This window comes from Rhodnius prolixus, unplaced genomic scaffold, assembly GCF_049639745.1.
Source record: "Rhodnius prolixus isolate KJV_2025 unplaced genomic scaffold, Rpr scaffold_2, whole genome shotgun sequence".
Classification (NCBI taxonomy): Eukaryota; Metazoa; Arthropoda; class Insecta; order Hemiptera; family Reduviidae; genus Rhodnius; species Rhodnius prolixus.
In genome coordinates this window covers 21,834,080-21,854,292 of record NW_027411592.1, presented here as the reverse complement: position 1 = coordinate 21,854,292, position 20,213 = coordinate 21,834,080, and the positions used below count along the sequence as shown (strand labels likewise).

Sequence of the window (20,213 nt, the reverse complement as noted above, 5' to 3'; positions counted from 1 at the left end):
GACCTTTTAAGATATATTCTGCCACCTTACTATCGTCTGTAGCATCCTCTCCAATCAAAGAAACCAGATAAATTTCAAGATCTGAGAGGTTTCTGTGCAGGTTATTTCCTCTTACAGCAAAGTACTACTTTTCTGTTTAAGGAAAGCTTAAACGGTTCCCATCAAACTTCATTAAAGAACAATTTTTGTTTTTAGTTTTACTTTATCTTAGAAGCTAGAGGTTCAAGCATCTTTGAGGTTTTCTGCGAACTTAAGCAGTTAATCTTATAACTGCACAGTTTCAGCTTTTAGTTATAATTTTTGAGATATTTTGTTCACACAGACAGAGAACACATTTTCCAAAATCCACTTCCTCGGTCTCAGGTTACCTCAAAAACGGATAATATTTCCAATTAAAACTCGAAATCGATAATTTAACTTATTCGTAACATTTTCCTTACTTGGTAAGAAAAAAGAACTTTAAACTTAAATACCTGAAACTTAAACATTAACAATTTTTTTAACGTATTTAATTTCTTTTTAGGGTGAATCGAAAGAAGATGAACCTTATGTGCATCTTAAGGAGCCAAAGTCAACGAAAAGAGCAAGTTTTGAACTTAAATTGATTTCTTTAAACGTGAGATTCAAAATTTGCACATTATTCTCAATTGCTGCTTTTCAACAAGCGATAAGTTCAAATACCTTGGTTCCTTGCACAGCAAATTGTGTCATCAACGCTGAAATAAAAGAGAGAGTTACTGCGGAAAACAGATGTTAATAGGCGATTCAAAAAGCTTTGCCATTTTAGAATTTGTCACACCCTGCAAAAATTATCTTTTACAAAAACAGTAATAAGGCTAGTACGGTAGCGAGACTTAGGCAAACACGCAAGAAACCGAAAATCTGCTTTTTTGAAGCTATTTACCGTGGCTTGGTATATATACAATATTAACGGTAAATGGAGGATCCGAAAGAACGATGAAATCTAGAGACTTTATGGAGGTCCAGGTCCCTAAGGCTGGAAACATAGTGGAGCGGCGAGCAAAGCGGCGATGATAGCGAAGAGCGAAGCGGCGAAATCAAACAGAAGTTAACATATGGGACCGCGCATAGTGGCGAGCAAAGCGAAGATAGAGCAACTCTATCTATTTCTAGTTTTTGTTTTTGCCGCTTCGCTCTTCGCTATCATCGCCGCTTTGCTCGCCGCTCCACTATGTTTCCAGCCTAAGGCTGGAAACATAGTGGAGCGGCGCTGATAGCGAAGAGCGAAGCGGCGAAATCAAACACAAGTTAACGTATGGGACCGCGCATAGTGGCGAGCAAAGCGAAGATAGAGCAACTCTATCTATTTCTAGTTTTTGTTTTTGCCGCTTTGCTCTTCGCTATCATCGCCGCTTTGCTCGCGAAAGTCGTCCAGCCTAAAATATAGGACTACTGCACCATAATAATAATACAAATAACAATTGTAGAATATTTTGTTCGTTTTTGGTGACTGAATCATTGATGCAAAAGGAAGAAAAATTATTGCCAATTTCAGATATAATTTCTTATTATTTTTTGCCCAACTTTCGACCTACAGACTAGATAATCTTCAGTGCTTATGCTTCTGAAGAATTATAATTTTTTTTTTACATTTTTAACACTGAGTGTTGTCAGGTGCTATCTGACGTTTCCACTTGAAAGTTTGACATTTTTGACCATAACCTTCTTCAGAACGTTTGGTTATTAGAGCGCGATTTGTGTTTATAGTTTCTTGCAAATTGTGTCTCAGCGAAAAAATGGAATTAACTCGTGAAAATTTTCGTGCAATGATTTATAACGACTTTCGACGAGGATTATCAAGACAGGAGTGCATCGATCATCTTACTTCCACTTTTGGCGATAAAGCCCCATCCTTTGCCACTGTGAAACGCTGGTATAACGAATTCAATCGTGGTCGTTGTTCGCTCACCGACGAAAGTCGTCCAAAATCAGTTGTGTCAGAAAACATTGATGCGTAATTTGACAGTACTGGCCCTGAATAATGCGCAGTGAGTAATCCATATGCTAAGGACCTTTTTCCTCAAGAGAAGTTGTGAATGCTCAGTAACGGACTATCATTGCGGATGCTGACTGTGATTATATTAGTTTAGACTGAAGTTGTATAATGTTCGTGTACTAAAATATTGTGCATTGTTCCCGTTACTTTCACGAACAAACAAAAATTAATCAATAATTAAACTTAAAATTTCACAAATATATCTAACAAAAAAATACCAAAGTAAGCTCATCAAGATGGATAAAAAAACTTGCAAGTTTGGAGCTGAAATTATAGTATTTTCTTATTAGTCATATCTTCAATTTTTTAATATTTGTTTGAATATCTTCATATCAGCGTTTGCAGGTGCACATATTTATCTAACAAGTGCGTTCGATTGCCTTTCAATTTAAAATTTTCAATTAACTAGTTTGTTGACTTCTAATTTGTCGATTTTTTTTCCTCCGAAAAATATTTTTAGAAAGCACGCTCTGGAGATTAGTAAAAGTTTGCCACAATTCAAAGAACCTTGAGAGGGAACAGTAACACTTCGTTTTTCCGTTCTAATGAACTGAAGAAAATCGCGACTTGTGTATATTTGTGAAATATTTAATAGAGAGTTAGGGTATTAATATATATATTTGATATATATATATAATCGAAGGAAAACTAGTAGAGAGAGAAGAAAGAAAAAATATGTGAAATTCTCTCCTAAAAAAATTATAACAATCGTTATGTAAATAAATATATAATAGCAAGTTTTATACCTTCACCCATCTAATTGGATTCTTTTTTTCTTTTCTGCTCTTTTATTAGTTTTTTAATTTTTGGCCTTTCTACAAAATAAACATCAAAAACAATTCTTTTATGTTTATTCGCATTTCTGAGAGGCTTCATAAAGTTTTCCGAATCAAATTTTTCGAACTTTGATACGCTATCTATCGAACTTTTTCTATGGTGCTTCATCTTCTCAACATCGCATTCAAATAAATTATTTATTGTTAAATTTTCCGGAATTTCGTTCTTAACATTTTGAATAAATAATGACAACAATTTTCCGTCAATATCGTCTAGTTCGCTGAAATTCATTGTAATTACTCCATCTAGAAATATGAAATGTTCGGTCTCAATTTTTTTTTTTTTTTAAATTGTCTTATTAAATCAATTAATTTAAAACAATAAATTTGATTACACCAATTCAAAAAACATTTTGGTACCAAAAGAACTTAGTTTAGAACTAGTATTAAATATATAATATATAGGTATATGATTATGTATTTTATATATGTATCACCTAAGTATTTGACTAGTAATACTTGTCTAATTTGGAAAGTACATTCATTTTCTTCTAACGCTTAGAATATCTAAACTTTTTTTTGTACTAAACCATAAACAAAGAAACTAATTAAGAAGATATTGTACATCGTGTACTCAGCTTTCTGTGTGAATAAAGAATATACGTATTAAAGAACTAAGTCTTTATGATGGCTATTTTTTAAATTTTTATGTTTTAATAAAAAAGGTTTTCACCCAAGAAAATGGTTGTAAAGGAAGGATTGATTTAAAAAAAATAAGAATGAATTAAAACTTCTAAAGAAATTTCTTAAAATATTTATATTGGAAAAGCAAATATTAGTATGCATCCAACTAAAGCTGCCAATATATTGGAAGGAAGAAAGCAAGCAATCTTTGTTTTTTTGAATGGATGAGCAGATCCATTAAGAATGGAAGAAGATTTAGAAAATAGTAGCGTCATCTCAGGATACCGATTAAATCAGCATGTAGGTATTTAATACGAGTGTGAAGAGTTAAGTGGAGCAAAAAAACAAAAAGAAAATGTGGTGTTTTCTAAATCTAAATATTTTAATTTTAAATAGTAAAGCTATAAAAAAAAAAAACTGTTAATAGTTATTATACGATGTTTTAATCATATTTTAATTTTCATGTTCATTTATTGCATTGTTCCACATGCATTGTCGCATTCAATCACTTTATCATGCACGCACTCGCCCAGATGTATGTACACTCCGAGGGAGCTCAGTGGTAACATTCCCAAGATGTTTGGCTATCCACTAGCAACTCGAAGAAAGAAAATATCTTGACTAATGTGGTTTTAATCGGCCAGGATGGCTGTATAAGGAAGGTGCAGAATGAGAGGTGACGTTACAGTATACAGCGAATGCAGAAATGTAAGGAATTTTTATATGCCTGTATTTAAGGATGATAAAACTTAAACGTTTTTGTGAATATCTTTGATTCTATCCGTCTCAGCACGCATGTTTATTGTATCCCTAACCAGTTTCAGACTCATCTACCTCGTATTTTTTAATGGATAAATTGGACAAACAGAAGGGAAAATTAAATATTGCTCGGAGGATTTGGAACATTTGGACAAACCCCACAGTTTAATTAATACGTATGTACAGATAAGTTTTCAAATATTATGTATCAACCGTGGTTGTTAGTAAGAGACTGTTAAAATTAGTCGGTAACTTCTGTTGCGTTCAGCTTTTTTAGTCGTTTGTGAGGATTCCAATTTGAACTTTAATTTATGAACAGTCCATTTAAATGAAACGGATGTTTGTTGATTCAAAAGTAGTAAAATAAAGATAGATATTAAGCATAATTTTGAAATATAATCTGTTCCTTACTTCTGTAAGCTGCAATTTAAATTGCATTAGTATTTAAAAAAAAATATATATATATATCAAGCTCCTATAGTATCTACAGAAAAGAAGATAAATTGTTAGCCGCTAGATAGCATGAAAGTACTCTTTCATATTAGTTTTTGGATAGCTTAACAAATTTAATGTTTTTTCGTTAAAACTGAAATTTTCACCAGTGAACAGACATAAAATTAATAAGCAGTTACTAGGGAAGGGACATTAGAAGGGATTAGCAGTTTACGTACTGGATTTCATCAGAAGATCCCGAGTTCGTATTCGGTCTTAGATTTTCTAAATTATTCAAGTAATTTTTGCTTATTAGGAATTCGTCTTATATGGTATTCTTATTATGAATTGCTGTGGCAATTTTCTCAAAACATCATATATTTAAACAATTTTTTCTCTTTAGGCTAGTTTGGGGAAGGGAAAGGTTGCTTTTAAAACACGCATTTCAGTGTAATGTTCTTTTTCTTACAATGTGGCTTATGAAACATGTCTCGGGAATTCGTGATTTGCCTTTAATGTTTAAGTTAGAGTCTTTATAATTTTCTTAAGAGAGAATCATGAGAGAACCTCTTTGATAACTTTAAATTGATTCCGTAAATGGGTGTTCATCAAATTAACTCAAGTCGGTGAACAATTAGAACTTAGATTATACAATTTCTGTATTTGGATGCTATTTTTATTAATTTAATAAGAGGTTATTTTACTCAATTATATAAATAAAAATGTTTACAAATCTGCAAATAAAAAGAATTACTTACTTTGGAAGTAACATAAAATAGATTTTAATATCAATTCATTTTTTTCATCATTTAATAAAATAAACATTCTGGTAGCGTGAGTTAATAAGCAATAGGCATATGAGAAAAAATCCTGAAAAATAATGTCAATTATATGTTGAATTTAAAATTAATCCTAGAAAAATAGAAATGAATGTAAAATAAATGGAAACCTTTTGCAAGAACAGTAATCCGTAATATTTATAGGCAAAAGCTTCACTTCGCATATCTTTTTGCATTTTGGCCAACTTATAGAAATGATACAAATATTCAATTGCACCATAATATTTGTCTTCACTAAAAAAGGAATGAATTAATTGATAGTCACATTAAAATTTAGGATGCATCTTAATATAAGCACTATGTACAATAACATATGAGATATTTCTCAGTAAAAGTATAAAATATTGTTGATTCTGTCAGTCATAGCAGACATATTTTTTATTCTTGAATGTATACGAATTATCATCTATCATAAGAAATTGATTGATTGATTGAGTCATATTTCCTTAATTTTAGCAGGGAGATCTTTGAAAAATTTCCTTACACTCTAAGAAAACTTTTTGTGCTTCAAAATAATATTTTCTACATTTTTCTTTTCACTACACACTGAACAATTAAGAATTCTTTCTGAACCTATTCTGTATGAGTGTTTCTTGCAGTCATCATAATTTGACACGAGTTTTTGGGAAAAACCCATTTTTTATTTCAGCCAATCTGCATTTTGCACTTCAGGAAATGAGAAATTGTGAAATGACATTTTCTGCTTGCCATAACTTCACGCATAGGAATCTAGTCGCCATTAGCAGTTCCAGTTTCTGTGCCTTTTCTTGCCAACAAAGCTGCCCTTTCATTCCCTAAAATGTTACGTGCGCTCCTACCCACACAAGGTAAGTGAGAGTTCCATTCCTTTCTATTTCAGCCTCGAATAAATGCATCAATTTAAAGATAATGATATGAGAATCATCATTGAAATTTCTAATCTTATTTAGCTATCATGCTCGAACCATATACACATCCGGTTTCTCCAGTTGATCTCCAAATATTCATTATAATATATTATGTGAATTAATACTTATTTTCTTACCACAGATTGTAATAAAAAAATCTCAGTGTCACTTGCTTTGCCAATTCCGGATTTGATAATGACATTTCTTCTGATAGTCCCTCTTGATTACTCCTCAACATGCTTACATACTGTTTTAAATACTTTTTAGCATCTTTGGGATTGTTCTCATTGTTATAAGCATCGGCCAGAGGAATTAATAATTCTAAATATTCTTTCCTTGTAGCACCTAGAAAAAATTGGAAACATTTTGAAAAAAGGTAAAAACTTCAAAAAAGAAAACCAACAAACAGATGTATATCTGTAAATATAAATAATCATTTAATTTTATTTACTATCCTTTCTGCACTTGTAGAACATTACATATCTAAACTAGTAATATTTTAATTGCACGTTTATTTCATTTATATCCATCCATGTCAAGTGTTCCTTCTAGATTGTATCCTTTTACTGATTTGTTAGATAGTTTAGACGAGGAAAATAACGATAATGGAATAAGGGTAATTGATTTCTGTATAACTTGAGATTTGTACATTTGCAAATAAAATGATTCATAAAGTAATTTAGAAATCTCTTAACGGATTGTAAACAAAACTAAAAAATCAGATGGATCATTTATTCTTAAGTATGAGAAGCTGTTATGGCGCTGACTGTGTCTCGGATTACAATTTAGTGCTTTCATTTAAAATTTTCATTTAAAAATATATAAAAATGCAGCATATAAGAAGTGTTTTAGGCCAACTGCCTATCTTCTTTGAAAAGAAGAATGTCATTTTAGATAATTTAATATTACAAATTATTAAACAAAAACAAAATTTAATTAAGAAAAAAGTTACTATATAGCAAGTTGGGTCTTTAGTCTTTTGTTTATATTTGTTTTGTACAGCAATCTGTCTTTGTAATATTCCAGGATTTTGGTAATATAACTGTGTACACTTTTCGAATAAGACTAAATGAACATTTCGGTTGTAATTCACTAGCAACATCTAGCACAGCATGTATGTGGTCTATCGGTATCCATCTGGGAAAAGACCCGATTTATTTACTACCGTTTGCAGTTTACGGTAGGTAGTAGCGCAAGTATTGCACCATGTGGGAAATGCATATAATAATACCGGGCTAACATATGAGCCATAAATTATAATTTCTTATTGAAACTACTAAGAGTTTCTGTTCAGAAGAGGTTTTTGATTATTTGGTTTTATCCTCCTCTTTTTTTTTTATAAAATTAATGCTCTTATCAAATGCTATTGTGGAATGGCGGGCTATGACAATGAAATTAAGAAAACTATACAATCAGCGTAGAGAGCTCAGCAAGTTTTAATATTTAGCTTAGAGAGCTCATTGATAAATATATTAAAAAGGGTAGGCCCCTAAACAGACAACAGGGCCTATAGAAACACCAGTTACAAGTCAGATGGAAGGCTAACAACAGTAACAGTGAATTTTCAGTTATTCAGATCGTTTTTAATTAGACAGAAAAGTTTCTTAACAAAGAATACTTGAGGAAAGTTACATTTAATAAGTTTTTATATGTGATTTCAGTGCTAACACAATTAAATGCCTTCTCCACATTCCGTGCAATAATATCTAAAACATTATTATAATATAGTTAATTGTTAATTGTGAGATGTATATAGTTAGCAGTTTTATGCTTCCATCCTAACCTCTTCTGGGTGCGCCGTTTAAGTTGTGTTTTAAATTATAGATATTCCATTATTAAAACTGTCCGGTAGGACAGTTGTATAAGGGTTGATCGTCAAAAACTGCACGAAAAAGCGTAATGTTGAAAAACACCCAACTATGACAATTTTTTTCTTTTTTTCTACAAAAGATAAAATTCCCAAATTTTCTTTAAAATAAAGGGCAAACCCTCCTTTATAGCTGTAATTTTTTTGCAACAACCCAGATCTAATAGGTTTCGAGAAAAAAGTTGCCAAAAATGAGCAAAAACGGCATTTTCAGAAATTGTTGTTGTTCTTGTTCTTGTTACCTTTTTTGTAAACAACGTAGCGCCTAAACGCGCGAACCGATTTTCATGAATGAGGTGTCATTCGATTCGGAATTTTATATAGATGTGCCTTTTGGGGGTCTCGATCCTGTACATCGAATGGGAGAGGAGTTAGCCCCCTTTATGTAAAGCCCCCTCCAAAATTATTATTACTAATTACTCTGTAAATCTTGGCCCGATTTTGATAAAAAATTGGTAGGATGATAGGGGTAGGGCTCCTCTACGTAAAATTAAAGCGGCGATCAGCTCTTACACTTGTTAAGGGAAAATATAGCAATCGTTTCAAATTATCGACACGTGAACCGATTTTCATCAATGAAGTGTCATTCGAATCGAAATTTTGTACAGATTTGCACTTTAAAAGTCTCGACGCCGTGCCTCATAAGGAGGGGACTTCGCCCCACCCAAATAAGGCCCTTTCTAAAACTATTTTTTTTTTTTTTTTTTTTTTTTTGGCGCATCTACAGCTGAGGTCATTAGCGGCCGGAGCTTTTTCCAGTGCACTGCCGGCCTCCGGACAGTGAGCTGTAAGAAGCTCCTAGGAAGAGAAAATCTAAGGGTCAGCTGCTGGATTCGAACCCGGGACCTCCGCGTGGGAGTCCAGTATGCTAACCTCATAGCTAATCCCTTCCCTCTAAAACTATTATTACCAATATTTCTATAACGCTTAGTCCGATTTTGATAAAATTCAGCTCGAATAAGTGGTTAAAGCTCCTCTACGTTGCTGATGCTCTTCTTCCTATTAAGAGGAAGTACTGCAATCGTTTAAATTATCAATGAGTGAACCGATTTAAATCAATGAATTGTCGTTCGATTAAAAAAGTTTTGCCTCTTTGCCTTTTAGGGAGAAGTACTGCAATCGTAGTTTATTTTTCTTACTCGTCTTAAAAGGAAGTACTGAAAAAGCAGTTTAATTTTGCTATTTACGTACAAATACCTTCCTATGTTATTCAAAACGCTTTTTCAAAAAACTTGTTATTGAGGATGGTTTGGGGGACTGCAACTATAATCATTCTTTAAAAAGATCTCTCCAGTGGTAGTTACGGTCCCGACTTAACACCTTATCAGGTTATAATGATAGAATTGCTTAGTCCAAATTTTAAAAAAATCTATAAAGCAGATATGTAACTTTGTAAAATAGACAAAAAGGAAAACCTATCCAAAAAGTACAAAAATCTCCTTAACAAAAACTTACAGTTTTAAAAGTTAAGTATAAGGGTTGATTAAACGCCAAAAGGTACACAAATCAGCAGTACCCAACATTTCATTAATACTTCCATTAATATTTAAGTAATTCTACTGCATTAATTTTCATTAATATTTTTTAGAATTTATTAGATGTCACAGACCCTTACGCCGGCCACTACATTTATAATATTTTTTTGTTATAATTATGATAAATCACATATACGTACATGCATGTTAAAGTAGAAAAAGACAAAGTTAGAGTAGGCTACTGTCTTGAATTCGTCTTACCGAAATATTCGTGAGCACAAATAACACACAGTTATAACAAGTAGATTATTCCACAACAATTATTGATTTCTCAATTGTAATTTAATTTTGTCCCCCTAATTTTACTTATAGTAAAATACTGGAATAATTAGCTGTCCTAAAAATATGCTTATCTTATTTACTTTATATTACATATGTACAACATTGTGGGATGAATACCTAGATTGAGAATGTAATTGAAGAAAACTATATTATTTGCGATAAAGCCAGATAATTATTACCTATTATTATAAACGTTTGACTACTTCATAAAATAACAATTACTTTAATCGAAGAATAAACTTAAACGGACGATTTTTATTTAAAAATAAAAATAAATAAATAAAATAAACAAAATCATTGATGTATGTTGGTGAAAGTATTTTATAAAAAAAAGTTTTGAATTTTTTAGCCTCAAATTTTTTATTTATTTTTTTTATAACGTTTTTCTTTTTAACCTGTAATTAATAATTTGATTATTATAAATAACTAGATATTACAGTCAATCTACAGTGCTACTTGAACATATATTTTGTAGACGAAAATGGCCAGCATAAGGGTCTGTGACATCTAATAAATTCTAAAAAATATTAATGAAAATTGATGCAGTAGAATTACTAAAATATTAATGAAGTATTAATGAAATGTTGGGTACTCGCTGATTTGTGTACCTTTTGGCGTTTAATCAACCCTTATACTTAACATTTTAAACTGTAAGTTTTTGTTAAGGAGATTAAGTATAGCATATGGTTTAGAACATATTATAGGCACTAAATTATAACTGGAGTACATATTATTATATAATAGATATTCCATTGTAGTTCCTTATTTAAAAATAGAATTACATTTAAGACGTTCAAGAGATTTCATTAAAAGGGTGTGGGACTCTACCAATTTACTTTTCCGATTTTGTTTTATAATATAAACAAATTATGTCCCCAGGATTTTTTTTTTTACTTTATAAGATAAAATATTCATATAAGTATGTATGAGGTCTGTTTGATCGTGTGTATCGTGTTATTATGATGTGAGAAAGGTGGGTAGCCAAGATAGGTATGATTAGTTTTTTAAAAAAGATAGATTTACTTACTAGTGATTAGTGCTTCTTGTAAATGATGCAGTACTTCCTTTGGGTTTTCAACTTTTTTTTCTGATACCATGGCAACATGTGATATGTATAATATATATCTTGCAGTCGGATAAATATAATCATCTTTAATTCCTGAGAATGCCGATGCTGACCAAGATCTACCTTCACTTAAGCCGCAGACAATTTGAAAATGTTGAATAGCTTCATCCAGTTTGTTCACTTGAAAACCAAAGTTTCTTAAAGCAATAATTATAGTCACATTACAATTGTCTTTCAAAAATACCTTGTAGTTGTCGTAATAAATCCGAGTTTGTGGGAGATCGGGAAATGGTGTAGTATATTGGATAGTATGTGGACTGTACGGAGAAGGAATAGCATTTGAAGGAATTAGGTGGGAAAGGCTCTAAAAGAGATTGATCATTTTGATTTGTCAAGGTTCGTGGTCCTGCCTCCACGGACGCTCAAATGGTTACTATCCGGGTGGACCATCAAACCTTGAGATAGTCCATCGCCACGGAAAACATTCCAGCACCGAATTACCTACCGGTGACCCCGTGCCCCCTTCCGCCTAAGGTAGTATTCTCTGGCCATTTTCCTGGAGTACGGCTTACCTCCAGGTGGGGCTCTCAGGTGAAGTCGAGGCTTAAGACATGTGTTGAGCTCGTATGCGTGCAGGTCATCGTCTCCCTCAATGTCCAGGATGTTCTTTTCCCCCTTAGCCCCTAAGCCTCGCCACGGCAAGCGAGGAAGAGATATTTATTCTCCAACTGTCAACGAGTGAGTGTACATGTTCGTGCAGGGTGTGTGATCTTCTAAAAAAGTGAGGATGTTAAGGTGTAAGAGAGGGTGAGGTGGGGACCTCGAGTTTACCTTTGGGTTCGCTAAACCCAAGTTGCTGCACATCTCAACTAACTCTGCAGGCCCTAGGTGTAGCGTGTGAGTGATAAGGGGTATCAGTTAGAAGTATGCAACATGCTAGTGTTGTATATCTCCCTTGGAGAGTGTAACACTGCAGGAGGTGGAAGGAAAAACACTGAGGTGTTCCAGCTGCCTAACTAGGTTAAGATATGAGCTAGTCTCTCATGTTGATAATGAAAACATTTTTTTCATACTCTTCTCTACTTTTATTTGCCCGTTCACTGATTTTGTATACAACACCGGGAAGGTTAATTTTGTAAAAATTAAGCACAACGAAGTTCTAAGGTAAATTACTTAATGACATCATTACGAACAAACTATATTACGCTTTTTCGTGCAGTTTTTGACGATCAACCCTTTTACCGGACAGTTTTAATATATGTGTAGTTTACATAATATAGTTTGCATTGCATTTAGAAACTGTTTACCCAGTTAATTTCTTAAATTAAGCTTACGATTCATAGTCATTCCTCTAATCCACTCAATTCACTTAAACAATCATCGGCTAAAGTTTTCTAATGAATTTAATATCAAGTACAAGAAGTGAAGACATGCTGCCTCCATTCCTTATTCAATTAGTTTATTTTCTGGGATTTTTTAAATAAACTCTCTTCATAAGAGAATTGTAAAATGCTAAATGAATCTTACTTCTAAAAAAACATAGTCTTCCCAACATATATCTCACAGTAGCCTCTGTTAGTCCTTGGTCTTTATTGTAACATTTGCAGGTATCCATAGCAAAGGTGTACAATTCATATGCCAGCCATAACCATTTGTTGTTTTCTCGCTCATAATAGATGGCCAGATAGAGGTATATAGATGTCACTTCTTCCACTTTCTCTGAAAGAAAATATAAATTTCATTAGTTTAAAATTTTTAAAAAATAATTTGGGTTACAATAGTTGATATAAAACATAGTTCTCAAATTTTACTTTTCTAAAGGTTCTGACTGTAACAAGATGTAATTTAATTATGTTTTCCTTTAGTTTTTCTTTTGAGCAAAATTAATTGGTGAATGATACTCAATGATACTCAATCAAAAGCTCACAGTACAACATGAAAGATTTTTGGAATGATCCGACATTTCTTAAATCCTTTATTTTAATTTTTGTTTTCTCTTTTTGCTAGAATGTGTACAGTATATATAACATAAATAAGTTACGATCTCGTGCAAAATCTTTTTTGAGTTCCTTGAGTTTTTAACGAAAATGTCTTTATGATTAGTTTGTTATGTATGAACCAATCAGGCATTACTGAAGGATAACTTATGTATTAACATTTCACTTTAACTTGAAATCGCTATTTCGTTTATAAGTTTTAATCTTTATTTCGGTTTCTGAGATCTGGCTAAATCATGATCCGATTATTCGTTTTAATGATATGTAATTTTGTGCCGAAATGTAGAGGATTTTGTATTTTAATGTTCAAGTTCATATTTCATATGTACAAGGTATGACGTTTGAAGAATTCAAATAATTGTTAATTTTGAACAATAGGTATCAAATTTCATGAAGTATTATTGAATCAAATGCTGAAGAGAAGGAAAGATCAGAATTACATTATAATTGAAAAAATAATTATTTTTATTTTATTTTACGAGAGGTTTTTATGTGACGAGACGGCGCTAATGTCCAAGCTATCAATGCGCCGGGGAAAAATAATAATAATAAGAAATTAAAAAATATGCTTAAAGACTCATTGTAGATAGTAGTAGGTTATATTAAAATAGCGGTTCCTCCAAAAAGGGAAAGGAACGCAGGCAATCAAAAATGCCCATTGTTCCCCGCCCAACGCTCACCTCATAAAGACACCGGGGCTTCAAGACCAACAAATCCGTCTAAGAGTTTCCGGATAGTAGTACAATAAACTAGTAAAGTAGCAACAGGACACTAAGGAGCATGGTGACTCAATCGCCCAGTGCACTGAATAAACCTAAAACAGACTCATTGTGGGGATATGAACAAATTTTATGTTTTAAATCTGGTTTATCCTATAACTTTTGACGAGAAATAATAAAAAGTTATAGGCGCTGCAATTGTCACAAGACAACTTCCTCTTTAACGGAAAGAGATGAATTCGACGATTCAAGAGGATAGTTAAAATTTCATAATTTATGATAGATTATTAATGTTATCAGGAACATGAGAAAAAAGGGGAGTTAAGTAAAGTAGTGCAGTTGTTCGAAAAAATAAAAATATCTTAGAAGTAAAAATTCCGAAAGACGATTTCCGTAGAAGCTAAAGGTTTATCAAGATTGCCTATTCAATAATTTTTTTCGCTTGATTGGGATTGTTCATTTGTTATGATATTTGAGGTGAGCAAGTCTTATTTAAGAAAATTGTTCAGCCCTTTTTGAGATCATTTCAATTAAAGTTCAGAAACCAATTATGTAAAGTCACATTTATTTTTTAAGGATTTCGAACATTAAAAAAAAAAAACTATAAAAAAGAGAAAACCAGGTTTCAGCTTAATGCATTTTTTCGTTTAGGATGTTCTAAAGTTTTACGTAATTTCGGTTAAAAAGCAATCCCACAAAGTAAGTTTTTGATTCTTAGAAGTAGGTGAAAATTTAAATTCACCATATTACGAGTATAATGAAATAATATACTGCCTAAAATAAGTATAGAAGGATTGAAACAAAACAAGTAACTTACGCAATTTTTTTAATTTATCAGCTTTTTTAAACAATAATAAAAATATTAATATTAAATCGAAATTTTTTTCAAGACAGGTATCTCCAGTATTTTCTTTATAGTATTCGCCTTGAGTAGTTCTAACTGAAATTTCTATATTTATCAAGTGAATCACTCTTTTTGCTGCGTCTAAATAACCTTGTTCAAGAATTCTTCTAACCATTTTTATTTTAGGTGGATCATACGTGCTGGATAAGTAATCACAAACAATACTTTTTTATTAAAAGAAGAACAAAATGAGAACTTAAATAATTTTTAAAGAAATATTAAATCCATAATTAATCTTTGTTCAAATGGTGGCAGATAAAAGTTATTACTGGGCAACATAAAATTGGAAACTGTTGAAAGGATTCCTAGATTGGCACTGATACTGAGATGCACTGGTACAAACTAAATCATAAAAATAAGATCTTAAATAAAAATGACTCCCAGGTCTCTAACAGTCATTTTCTTCTCCAAAATTATATCAAATACTTTATAGCTGTAAGAAGATTATATTTTCCATTGTAACTACCGTTACACAATCGAGTAAGCTATTCACCATTGTATTTTTATCAAAATAATATAAAAATCAAAAATGTAACCTAATTTAGATATAACAGTAATATATGTATATAAAAACCAAAGTTTTAATTAATCAGCTAAAAACAAAATTCGAAGACCACGATTGTAAAATAATTCTTTGACCATTTCAAATAAGCCGGCTACCGTACGAATTCATTAAGTTTGAAGTTCTTCGTCCCCAGGCGCAAGCGTTTCTTATGGGAGGGAAATAGAGTGAAAAACGTACGCCTGACTGAAGGCTGTCTCATTCATATGCCTTAGAATCTAAGACTGAGATTCCTCTCTCTGATTCCCTTTTTTTTCTCCGAAATATATCGGGAGTAAACTAGCCTGGCATATAATTTTAAATTATTTATATAGTGTTAAAATTGTGAATAAATGTAGTCAATGATAGTTTAATTATCTTCTTATTTAATAGTTCCCCAGTTTCTTTTGGTTTTTCCTCTCTCCCAACCGCTCTATCCTTGTAAATGCTACCTGTTATCTTCACACATGCACCAGTACAGATATTTGAGACAATTACACCGATTTAAATCGTTGAATACATCCTACAAGTTAGCTGCTACCTTGAACCACTCTGAAAAGAAACCTTTTACTTTTAGAGATTACAGCTAACTTTTTTTTTTTGAAATCATAGTGTCTACTTAGACACTAAATTAAAATTCTGAGAATACCTATTTTTAGACAAAGAGTTATACGGTTAATCTCACTTTTCACAAAGAAGTAGTCCCTTGCTTGGCTAGTTAAGTCTAGATTTATGCTAAGTATGATGAACTTTCGTAAGAACTTTCATTGCAGAGGTTGAAATGATCAGTTATTTGACTATAATTGTAGGAAATTCAAGAGGAATCTTTATTAATATATATATATATATATATATATTTTGTTAATTCAAAATTAATAAGTTCGAGGATGGTCGATTATCATGTGCTTTCTGAATGTTCAGGCAAATTATTAAGAACTTTCTCGGCTTCCTTAAAAAATTAGATGGTTCGATTAAAAAATAAGAAATCCTTGGTGTATAATTTGATGTCAAATTACCTACTTTGTTTCATAAAAATTAACACTTTCGAATAATGTTTTAAGTCGCTCTATTATTTCTCCATGAAATGCTTTTATCTTCTTAATCGATGTTAGCTCCTTTGGTCCGTCGAATAGACGAAGCTTTTTCATCGTATCAAAGAGAAATGTTTTGCTTTTGACGTTAATTAAAGATATGTCATCCCCACATTCTACCTAAAATTAAAATAAAAGTTTAATTTAAATTCTTTAGAAAGCTAAAATATTATGCCATCCTTAAGCAAGTTTGCAGTAACGCGACAGGGTTGAAGTGAACTACCAGATTTTAGAGAAGTGGAGACTAATTACCGAAGGTCATAGGGAAGATCTTGGTACCCCACAAAATAAGGTTCCCTTAGTTGGTAAGTAGATATCTCTCTCAGTACCAGGAGGCACCAACCGTAATTCAAGAGTTTAAACCATCTTAGTTTAAAGTAAAATGGCGATTTGGAAATTATTGATTAAAGTAAGGAGCAACATCATACCCCTGTTAGGCTGTAATCTTTTGTTTCCTTTAACTTTGACGACAAGTGGATGATAGAGGAGGATGTAAAAATTGCGAAATCCCAAGGAAACATATTGATTGATTCATTTTGTCTCTTTGATCAGGTCCATAAAACTAATCTTACGTCACTAACTGCTTCAGTCTTAAAAAAAAAAAAAATAAGGTATCCAGCCTGCCTTGTTTTATGGTAGTTCTGATGGGACTTTTAATACACTTCAACCGATATAATGCACGTTATGCTGTGCAAGTTACTACCATCCGTTACAAATATACGAGAGCCAAGCCTACATTTGGTAGGCTCAATACTGTTTCCAACAAATTACTTCTAAAGTTCAACATGCTGGATCTAAAGTTCAGCTTCCCCATAAATAAGTCCTTTTTCCCAAATGACCCTACCGCTAAAGAATACTTATTTTATTTATTCTGAATCGGAACTACTTTATATTTTGATGCTTACGAAAATTAAAAAGGGTAAATCCACTTGCATTTATAGATTTATATCAAGGAAGGATCTTTTCTTAGCTACTCCACAAATCGTACTCTAGACTTATAATGTGATTAGGTCCGCAGTGCTGCATAAAATAAAGAATTTATTAAAGTCTCTGAATATGGCACCGTCTCGGCGCTTTTAATGGAATTATAATCGAAACAGACCGATCAGAGTGAGGCTAGTCTTAGTTCAGAAATATCATTTTCGGTTTAACAGGTATATTTAGTGTGAAGTACCTATTTTGATCTGTTGAGTAGCATTGAGATAATTTGAAATGGTGAGATATATTATAGATACTAAGTCTCAGATACAAATTTATTCTATTTCTTGGCTAAATAAAGTTAAAACATTTAAAAATTTAACACCAAGAAACACTCTTTTCATGACTATAATTTTTTTCCTCCCAACTCTTTCATTTCTAAAATACATTGTGCAATACTTACTGCCCGTTGAGTTGGAATTTCATGAAATGTTGGATAATTAATGCGTTCTGTGCTTTCTTCGTTTAATAGCTCTTTAAGATAAGCCAGCCTTTCTTTTGGGTCTACTAGCCTCATTTTTTATTTTTCTCAGTTAGAAAAAAAATATTATAACTACTTAATTATAAGAATTAGAATATAATCGCAATGCTTATCAAAGATTTAACCCTACACAATAAATTATTTTTTTCATTAAGTGTTCATCCTTTTTTTAAATTTGGAATCTCTTAAATGTAGTTGATTTGTTTTTTTTAAAAAAAAACCAATTCAGAATTCTAAAAATTGTTTCACATCATGATCATATGTTTAAACTAAAATAAAAATTAGCTAGTAGAAGAAAATTACAATTCCAGTGACAATATTCATTGATTGCATTCAATGGTGTTTTTTAAAGCACTATAGTTTGATACTTTATTGCATTTTGGCTTTTACTTTCTTTGTAAGTTCTATTTTTTTTCTAGCACTTTTCCAATTAGATTATTTTCGCTGACAGTGCCCAATTTTTAAAATAGAATTGTTCGCTAAGCACCTTCAAGGTTCTTACTCCGAAAAACGAACATTGTTAGCAAACTTCGAAGAGGGCAGAACACCAGACCATTTTCATTTTTGGCTTTTGTTTTACATATTAATCCTATGTTATTAAAGAATAAAATAGAACCTATTGACATTACTTTTGTTTCTAAATTCCAGTTGCTATCATGTTTGTTTATCGAAATTTTATCTTTTTCATTTTTAGATCTGCATCCTCCTCTATTTCTCTTTGCTCTTTTTTAACTTGGAGATAACGGACCCTTAAATGCATATTTTATGTAATAATATAATAATTTTTTAATAGTAAAAAATTGTAAAATTCCGCACCTAATTCCAAATTTTTGTTCAAATTCTGACTTGGTTTACAAAAATTCAGTTTACACTAAAAATATTAGTTCTGAGGTCCCTTCAGTCCAAAATAGTAGTTTTAAAAAAGTTATGTGTAGGTGCGAATACTAGCTTTAAAAATTAAATATAGAAACCTCAAATATTATAATGCGTTTTGATATCTATCTTCTTTGGAAGTAACATAACTTTGCGATGAGAATGCTTTAAAATCACCTCTTTAAAAGAATTAATTCATTCAAGTTTCTGGATCTTCTCTGAAATAGTTTAAAAGTTTTTTTAAAAAACTCACGATGTTCATTGCATATATAAAGCACATTGAAACATTTTTCAAGAGAAATTCTATTAAGTGTACTTGTGCGAGAGAGGGTACTTTCAAAGTACTACCTAAATAATGTTTATTAGAAACAAATTCAAGATTGAATGAAAATCATTGACCGAAAGTGAATTTTTTTTTATATTTTCTCACAAACGGATTCTACGATTTTAGTTAAAATTTAGGACGGTGACTCACAAACAAACATAAATCTATAGCTGGAAATATTTCTTTTCTAAATTCGATGTGGCAAGAATTAAATATGTTTCCAACGTTCAGAGAATGAAGAAAATTTGTGAGTTAGAACATTAGGTAAGATACGAGTATAGTCGTGTGAATATTCACACCAAACTTTTCCTTATATATTTTTAACTAAAGGTTTATAAAAAAAACTAATCAACTAAATGGTAAAAGCTATATGAAATTCACTCATTCATTATTTTTAACTTTTATTGAAATAAAAACGACAAACATTAGTCTCTCTCATACATATTAAGTTAATACCTGACAATGCTTGTTTATTTAGAATATTAATTTTTTTATTTACTTTTATTTTATTTTTTTTTTGTTAAAAATGAGCAGTCTACACATTACATAACGCTCATAATACCCCACAAAATATAATCATAAAACAATAATAATAGTGTAATAATAATAAATAATATGTAAAGTGTGATTTATGAATAAAATTTTACAGGAATTTTATACACTGGTAGATAATTTGTATATACATTTTTTTTTATTTATTAAAAACTTATTGTTTCTTTTAAGTTTTATTTACTTTTTCTTTTCTATCTACATTACAAATGATTTTCTTTCTTTTTTGTTTTTTTTGGAGGTTCCCTCAAAGAAAATATCCTATTAAATAATAATTATATAGAAACATTCTAATTTAGTAAACAAAATAAATTGTATGTATATATAATTTGAAAGCTTGAATATGTGCACGATGAATCCTCCTTAGACACTTTACAAATAGTTGATTTTTTTGAGAGAAAGATGGTGGTGAATTGGCAAAAGATTTAATAAGTGGCAGTGTTCAAAACAAAAAGTTGTTTTGAATTTTCGTTTTTTTTTTTTTTTGTTTTTGTTTTACATTCTTTTGTACAAATTACTTGGGAGTGATAAAATTATTCTTTCAAGCTTTCATTTTCTTTTCTTTTTTTTAAATATTTTTTCGTACATTTGTGATAAAGTGATGATTGCTC

At 31.2% G+C, this 20,213-nt stretch overlaps 1 protein-coding gene and 1 long non-coding RNA gene across 5 annotated transcripts; one reads left to right on the top strand and one right to left on the bottom strand.

Annotated features, from left to right (window-relative positions):
- Window positions 1-635: 635 nt before the first annotated feature.
- Window positions 636-18,158, bottom strand: LOC141449262 (uncharacterized). 4 transcript variants are annotated; one of them, XM_074118498.1, is made up of 11 exons: window positions 17,778-18,158; window positions 17,302-17,416; window positions 16,326-16,516; window positions 14,678-14,904; window positions 12,672-12,863; window positions 11,106-11,324; window positions 6,532-6,739; window positions 5,618-5,741; window positions 5,427-5,538; window positions 2,764-3,099; window positions 636-716 (listed from the first exon to the last, which is right to left on the bottom strand). In XM_074118498.1, exons 2-10 carry the CDS (start codon window positions 17,329-17,331, stop codon window positions 2,774-2,776), a joined length of 1,629 nt encoding a protein of 542 aa, XP_073974599.1. In that variant the 5' UTR covers window positions 17,332-17,416; window positions 17,778-18,158; the 3' UTR covers window positions 636-716; window positions 2,764-2,773. The 4 variants fall into 4 exon arrangements, with proteins under 4 accessions (XP_073974599.1, XP_073974598.1, XP_073974600.1 ...); XM_074118497.1 differs by lacking the exon at window positions 17,302-17,416; XM_074118499.1 differs by lacking the exons at window positions 11,106-11,324; window positions 17,302-17,416.
- On the top strand, window positions 13,306-15,068 carry LOC141449272 (uncharacterized). Its single transcript, XR_012455426.1, has 2 exons — window positions 13,306-14,337; window positions 14,891-15,068. It is a non-coding gene; the product is annotated as an uncharacterized lncRNA (long non-coding RNA).
- Window positions 18,159-20,213: the final 2,055 nt, after the last annotated feature.